General features: G+C 37.9%; 1 protein-coding gene across 1 annotated transcript; it reads left to right on the top strand.

Moving 5' to 3' along the window:
- The first annotated feature begins 2,536 nt into the window (after nt 1-2,536).
- On the top strand, nt 2,537-3,307 carry LOC140176790 (uncharacterized). The gene has a single exon (XM_072208335.1). It carries the CDS (start codon nt 2,537-2,539, stop codon nt 3,305-3,307), a length of 771 nt encoding a protein of 256 aa, XP_072064436.1.
- Nucleotides 3,308-7,910: the final 4,603 nt, after the last annotated feature.

Below are 7,910 nucleotides of genomic sequence, written 5' to 3'. Positions count from 1 at the left end.
TACTATAGTTTGTTGAAACTACTACTTTTTTTGCTGTACATTTTTTGGCAAGAAGAAGAAAATTGAGGTTATATTTCTCTGCTGCAAATCAAAGACCAAAATTAAAACTTAAAGCTAAAGAATAATCAATGGTGCAAATCTTTGAAGTCAAAAGAAAAGGGAGAAAGAGAAATAGCTAGGTCAGATTCTAAGACAAACTTTACTAGCCATGAAACTTTGTTGCAGTCTTATCTCTTCTCTGCGTCTCTTCTCTGATTTTTAGGGAAGAAGACAAAGTCAAAGGTGTTTTATTAATTGATATCCTCACCAAACTCAAGTTTTAGAAGCTTTACTCTTATAAAATAAACAACTAGAAATTAAAGTACGGAAAGAGAGCACACTGTTTGGGTATTCATAGCACTTTAGCTATACCTTCTTTTCCTTCATGGTTTTACATTGAAATTTTTGTTTTTCAGTTTTATCTTTCTTTGTTTCAAATCAATGGAAAAAGACAAATCTATAAGGTATCAGTAAAAGTCATTAAGAGAAAAGATAAAGAGAGTAACCTTGGAGAAAAGACAGAAATTATGTCAATCTCTTTTGTTATCATTTCTATTTTGTATTCATGAAAACGAGAGATTTTCTTTGCTAATTTGGGTGAGCACTTAGTGTTGAGAGTTTAGAGAGTGAACCTAGCCAAATAAAGCATGATTAGAAATTTGGTTTATCCCTGATAGGATTAGGTAGAATCCTTTAGAATTGGTGTTTATAAATCTTTGAAAAAGATAGTGAAATTTTCACCATAGTTGTAGTGGAGACTGGATGTAGACCACATTGCACATGGTGATTGAACCAGGATATATAGCTGTGTTATTTTCTCTTCTCTATTCTTTCTGATTTGTTCATTATGAGACAAAATGAAATTGTCTCATGCATAATCAACTTTATTGTCGTCACAGTAACACATAGAGTTAATTTCTCTTTTTTGCTCTGTTCCTGTTTTATTTGTTGACAGACAAAATAAAGTTATCTCCTGCATAATCAACAATACAGACTTTACAGCAACTTAGTCTTAAATCCTGATTTGAAGTTTAAAGTGTACAAAATTAAAAGAGGCCATAAATTCAGCCCCTTTCTTTAAGCCATTGAGAACTTTCACTCTCCAACATAACATCCTTAACTATTTGAATAGACCTTAGGAAGTACAGGTTTAACACACTTTTAGAAAGGCAAACAAGTGTGCTGACTGCTTATCGAGACAAAGTCAAAAACGCAATTCAGGATTCAAGGTTTTAGACATTCCTCTTGGGTTGATCTAGGTCCCTTGCTTATTGATCATAGAAATAGGGCCTCTTTGTTCCTTCGTTTTCTATAGTATTTTCCAATTTGACATTTAATTATTAATCTATCATGGATTTAAGCTCAGTTTAAGGGTCTGTTATTGGCTAATGGGTCACTCTATATACAAGACAAAATCCGAACCCCAACACTTACTTAAATGGATGAGTAAGCTAACTATTCAATCAAGCCAAATTAATTGAAATGACCTCTATATCTCGCATAATTGCCTTTGTGTTATCCTTTCTCTTCATGCTTAGGCTCCTTTTAATTGCCTAAAAAAAACATTAGCCTGTCAAGTTAGTCTACCTTATCCGTCAAAACTCACCAATTAAATAAGTTTAGCGTGCGGGCATATTTATTTTTTTGATTATGTTAGTATATACTAAAATTAACTATTAAAATTAGTTATTTAGTATAAAACATATGTTAGAATATAAATATACATTAAAAATAAATTAAACCATATATATAAATATATTAGTAACTGATTTTAGTGACTGATTTTAGTGTACGAATAATATTTTTATTATTTTTTTATGTAGACTTTATTTCTTAGCCGAACTCGTCTCTTTTGACAAGTTAGACATGCTAGACGCGTATTGTTACGTGAGCTAATGAGTCATGTGTAATAGTTAGCAAGCTAACCAGTTAGGAGTTGCAGATATAAGCAGATTCTGTTAGTGAGTAATTAGGAAATAAGTTTGTTAGAGTGCTGACTAGATAGTTAGTTATGCAGCTCACTAAGTTGCTGCTATTTATTAGCTAAGAAAGGTGAATTGAGTTAGTTTTTTTGTGCAATCAGAAAATAAATTCAAGTGGGGCAGAGTTGTGACAACAAAACACACTCTCCTCTGTTTTCAAGCTTCGTGAAGTTCTTCCTTCATCTCCCCTGAACTCACCATTTCAACATGGTGCAGTGAGCGTGGAGGGGAATGATGATAAAAGGTTGAGGAACTTCAAAAGAAGTCTGCAGCACATTTCTTCATTCTTTGTCTTCTTCTTCTTACAAAATCAATTTTCTCTCATTTTTCTCATCTAATTCTTCTCCTCTTCCCTTAAACTTAATCGATAGAGACTGATGAGATTTGCGTTGTCGTGCATCAATTCGGCACTGTCAAACATTTCCGATCAGCGAGATTGAGGGAAGAAGTTCAGAATCTGCATCAACAAGATTCATTGATTCGATTATGAAATTAGGGTTTGCGAACAAGAGGCGATGGAACATGAAGGCATTCCATCGGTTCCTTCAGTAGACATTCATGCACTTGCTGCGTTGGTGAATCAGATCAACATGATGAACCAATCAAGCACGAATAAAGGTCAATCAAATCCAGCATTGGATCCGGTGAGTCCTTATTTCTTGCATCCTGGAGAAAATCCAGGATCAGCCATAGTTGCTGTTAAATTGGTAGGGAGTAACTTTCAACAGTGGGAAAGAGACATGTGGAGAGCATTGAAGTCCAAGAACAAGCTGAAATTTGTGGATGGATCGATTCAAAGACCATCAGAGGATGATGTATTGTTTGAGGCATGGGACCATTGCAACACATACATTGCTTCTTGGATCAATCACTCTCTAAGCCCTGAAATTGCTCAAAGCGTCATGTGGATTAACTCAGCCGAAGAATTATGGAAGGAATTGAAGCATAGGTACAGTCATGGTGACATGTATAGAATAGCAGAATTGGAAGAAGAATTATTTGCAACCAAGCAAGGAGATGCATCAGTAACTGCCTACTATACTAAGCTAAAATCGATTTGGGAGGAATTGAAAAATTTACGTCCAATTCCAAACTGTTCAAGATGTGTGGAGAAGTGCACTTGTGAGGTGAACATAATGAGAGGTTACAAGGAAAAATCTAGAACAGTTAGGCTTTTGAGAGGTCTTAACGAACAATTTTCAACTGTGAGATCTCAGATTATGCTGATGGAGCCGTTACCTATGGTGGATGTAGCCTTTGCGTCCTTGTTGCAACAAGAGCGGTAGCTGAACCTGAATGAAGTAATGGAAGAAAAGGCATTGTTAATTGATGAGTGGATATTTTATACGCTTTTTGGGGTTAATTTCATATAGATTTTAGTATGTTTTAGTTGGTTTTTAGTTTATTTTCATTAGTTTCTAGGAAAAATCCACATTTCTGGACTTTACTATGAGTTCGTGTATTTTTCTATAATTTCAGGTATTTTCTGGCTGAAATTGAGGGAGCTGAGCAAAAATCTGATTCAGGCTGAAAAAGGACTGCTGATGCTGTTGGATTCTGACCTCCCTGCACTCAAAATGGATTTTCTGGAGCTACAGGACTCCAAATGGCGTGCTTCCAATTGCGTTGGAAAGTAGACATCCAGGGCTTTCCAGAAATATATAATAGTCCATACTTTTCTCAAGGATAGACGACGTAAACTGGCGTTCAACGCCAGCTCTCTGCCCAATTCTGGCGTCCAGCGCCAGAAACAAGTTGCAAGTTGGAGTTCAACGCCAGAAAAGGATCCAAAGCTGGCGTTGAACGCCTAAAACAGCCCCAGGCACGTGAGAAGCTTTAGTCTTAGCCCCAGCACACACCAAGTGGGCCCCAGAAGTGGATTTCTGCACTATCTGTTATAGTTTACTCATTTTCTGTAAACCTAGGTTACGAGTTTAGTATTTAAATAACTTTTAGAGATTCATTTTGTATCTCATGACATTTTAGACCTGAACTTTGTACTCTTTGACGGCATGAGTCTCTAAACTCCATTGTTGGGGGTGAGGAGCTCTGCTGTGTCTCGATGAATTAATGCAAGTACTTCTGTTTTCCATTCAAACATGCGTGTTCCTATCTAAGATATCCATTCGCGCCTAACTATGGAGATGGTGATGATCAGTGACACTCATCACCTTCCTCAATACATGAACGCGTGTCTGACAATCACCTCCGTTCTACATCAGATTGAATGAATATCTCTTAGATTCCTTAATCAGAATCTCCGTGGTATAAGCTAGATTGATGGCGGCATTCATGAGAATCCGGAAAGTCTAAACCTTGTATGTGGTATTCCGAGTAGGATTCTGGGATTGGATGGCTGTGACGAACTTCAAACTCGCGAGTGCTGGGCGTAGTGACAGACGCAAAAGGATAGTAAATCCTATTCCGGTACGACTGAGAACCTGCAGATGATTAGCCGTGCGGTGACAGCGCACCTGGACCCTTTTCACTGGAAGGATGGATGGTAGCCATTGACAACGGTGATCCACCTACACACAGCTTGCCATAGGAGGATGTGCGTGCGTGAATCAGAAGACAGAGGAAAGCAGAGATTCTGAAGACAAAGCATCTCCAAAACTCCAACATATTCTCCATTACTGCATAACAAGTAACCTTTAATCCATGCTCTCTTGTTTATTCGCAATTCAACTGATAAATATAATTAACTTCCTGACTAAGAATTGCAAGATAACCAGAGATTGCTTCAAACCAACAATCTCCGTGGGATTCGACCCTTACTCACGTAAGGTATTACTTGGACGACCCAGTGCACTTGCTGGTTAGTGGTACGAGTGTGAAAAGTGTGATTCACAATTCGTGCACCAAGTTTTTGGCGCCGTTGCCGGGGATTGTTTGAGTTTGGACAACTGATGGCTTATTTTGTTGCTTAGATTAGGAAAAAATTTTCTTTTTGGTTTAGAGTCTTTTATTATTTATACATTGTTAAAACACTTTAAATTTATAGCTCAATTAGTTAGAGCGTGGTGCTTATGTTCTTGGTAATTGGCTATCCTATTTTTAAAATCTTTTTCAAAAATAATTTTTCTTTGAACAAATCTTGTGCCAAACTCTAAGTTTGGTGTTTTCTTGTTGATTTTTCTTTGTTTTTCGAAAATTTTAGTTTGGTTTTCTAAAAATTTTAAGTTTGGTGTTCTTTCTTCATGTTCTTGTGTTCTTGTGAGTCTTCAAAGTGTTCTTGAGTTTTCCTTGTGTCTTGATCTTAAAATTTTAAGTTTGGTGTTCCTTGGTGTTTTCCTTCCAAAATTTTCGAAAACAAGGAGCATTAGATCTAAAAATTTTAAATCTTGTGCTATTTTATTGTTTTTCTCTTTCCTCACTAAATTCAAAAATATCTTTTCTCTCTATTTTTAAAACAAATTTTCGAAAATTATTTTTAAAAATTCAGATTTTTTTTCAAATTTAAAATCTTTTCCAAATCATATCTTTTTCAAAACTTCCTTACCACTTTCTCTCCCCTCATTTTTTCGAAAATCTTCACCTATTTTTATTTATTTTATTTTAATTTATTTTATTTTCGAAATAAATAAATAAATAAATAAAAATAAAAATTTTTATTTTACATCATCTCCCTTTCCCCATCATGGATCTAAGTGGAAATGAACAGTCCAGGAGGACTCTGGGGTCATATGCTAACCCCTCTACTGCTTCATATGGGAGTAGTATCTGCATACCCTCCATTGGAGTCAGTAGCTTCGAGTTGAATCCTCAGCTCATTATCATGGTGCAGCAAAGTTGCCAGTATTCCGGTCTTCCACAGGAAGAACCTATAGAGTTTCTGGCACAATTTTTACAAATTGCTGACACAGTGTATGATAAGGAAATAGATCAGGATGTCTACAGACTATTACTGTTTCCATTTGCTGTAAAAGATCAAGCTAAGAGGTGGTTAAATAACCAACCTAAGGCCAGCATAAGGACATGGAAACAGCTGACAGAAAAATTCCTGAATCAATACTTTCCCCCAAAACGGATGACACAGCTAAGGCTGGACATCCAAGGCTTTAAACAAGGAGATAAGGAATCTCTTTATGATGCCTGGGAGAGATACAGAGAGATGCTACGAAAATGCCCCTCTGAAATGTTTTCAGAGTGGGTTCAGTTAGACATCTTCTATTATGGGCTTGCAGAAGGAGCTCAGATGTCTCTAGATTACTCAGCTGGTGGATCTATCCACATGAGAAAGACAATTGAAGAGGCTCAAGAGCTCATTGATACAGTTGCCAGGAATCAGCATCTGTACCTAAGCAGTGACCCTTCCATGAAAGAAGAGGTTAAAACAGTAACTGCTGAACTCAGCCCTGTAAAACAAGCTGCTGAATTCAATCAGCAATTGGACTTTCTAACAAAGCAGTTAGCCGAATTCAAGAATAAACTACAAGAGACAAGGATGGCTAATATAAATATGGAAGAACAATCGAAGCAAACAAAGCAGCAGCTGTCAAGAAAAATAACAGAAGAATGCAAAGCAGTTCAATTAAGAAGTGGGAAAACATTAAATACCCCACCTCAAGGCAGCAAAGAGTTAAGGAATGAGCAAACCACCCAAAATTCACATGAGAACAGTAAGAGCCCAGGAAAAAGTAATTCTGGCGTTAAAACGCCAGCAATCTGGTGGAAGGCTGGCGCTGAACGCCCAGACCATGCCCAAGACTGGCGTTCAACGCCAGTAACAAGCAAAGACTGGCGTTCAACGCTAGAAACAAGCAAGGATCTGGCGTTGAACGCCCAAAATGGGCAAGATCTGGCGCTAAACGCCCAAAATGGGCACGGTTCTGGCGTTCAGATGCCAGGAACAGACAAGGAGTTGGCATCTCACATCACTCCAGCTTCTAACTCTGGCACTCAATTGCTAGTGAAGGATCAGACACACACAAGTGCTGATGACAACCCCTCTAAAAAGGCTTCTTCAGCCACTTCTGTAGGCAATAAACCTACAGCAACTAAGGTTGAGGAATATAAAGCCAAGATACCTTATCCTCAAAAACTCCGGAAAGAGGAACAGGATAAGCAATTTGCTCGCTTTGCAGATTATCTCAGGACTCTTGAAATAAAGATTCCATTTGCAGAGGCACTTGAGCAAATACCTTCTTATGCCAAGTTCATGAAAGAGATCTTGAGTCATAAAAAGGATTGGAGAGAAACAGAAAGAGTTCTCCTCACTGAAGAATGCAGTGCAGTCATTCTAAAAAGCTTTCCTGAAAAGCTTAAAGACCCTGGGAGTTTTCTGATACCATGCATATTAGACGGTAACTGCACCAAGATAGTTTTGTGCGATCTTGGGGCAAGCATCAACCTAATACCTGCATCCACTATCAGAAAGCTTGGCTTAACTGAAGAAGTTAAACCAACCTGGATATGTCTCCAACTTGCTGATGGCTCCATTAAATACCCATCAGGCGTGATTGAAGACATGATTGTCAGAGTTGGGCCATTCGCCTTTCCCACTGACTTTGTAGTGCTGGAAATGGAGGAGCACAAGAGTGCTACTCTCATTCTAGGAAGACCCTTCCTAGCAACTGGACGAACCCTTATTGATGTCCAACAAGGGGAAATAACCCTGAGAGTCAATGATGATGAGTTTAAGTTGAATGCTGTCAAAGCCATGCAGCATCCAGACACATCAAAAGACTGCATGAAAGTTGATCTTATTGACTCTTTGGTAGAAGAGATCAACATGGCTGAGAGTCTCGAATCAGAGTTGGAAGACATCTTTAAAGATGTTCAGCCTGATTTGGAGGATTCAGAGGAGATTAAAGAGCCTCTGAAATTTCCTCTGGAAGAGGAAAAACCTCCTAAACCCGAGCTCAAACCACTACCACCATCCCTGAA

This window comes from Arachis hypogaea, chromosome 12 (genome assembly GCF_003086295.3).
Source record: "Arachis hypogaea cultivar Tifrunner chromosome 12, arahy.Tifrunner.gnm2.J5K5, whole genome shotgun sequence".
NCBI classification, from domain to species: Eukaryota; Viridiplantae; Streptophyta; class Magnoliopsida; order Fabales; family Fabaceae; genus Arachis; species Arachis hypogaea.
Note: the sequence above shows the minus strand (reverse complement) of the source record. Positions and strands in the feature narration are given on the sequence as shown.

Excerpts from the sequence above, each read along its gene's own strand:
- LOC140176790 (XM_072208335.1), top strand. The coding sequence starts at position 2,537 with ATGGAACATGAAGGCATTCCATCGGTTCCTTCAGTAGACATTCATGCA.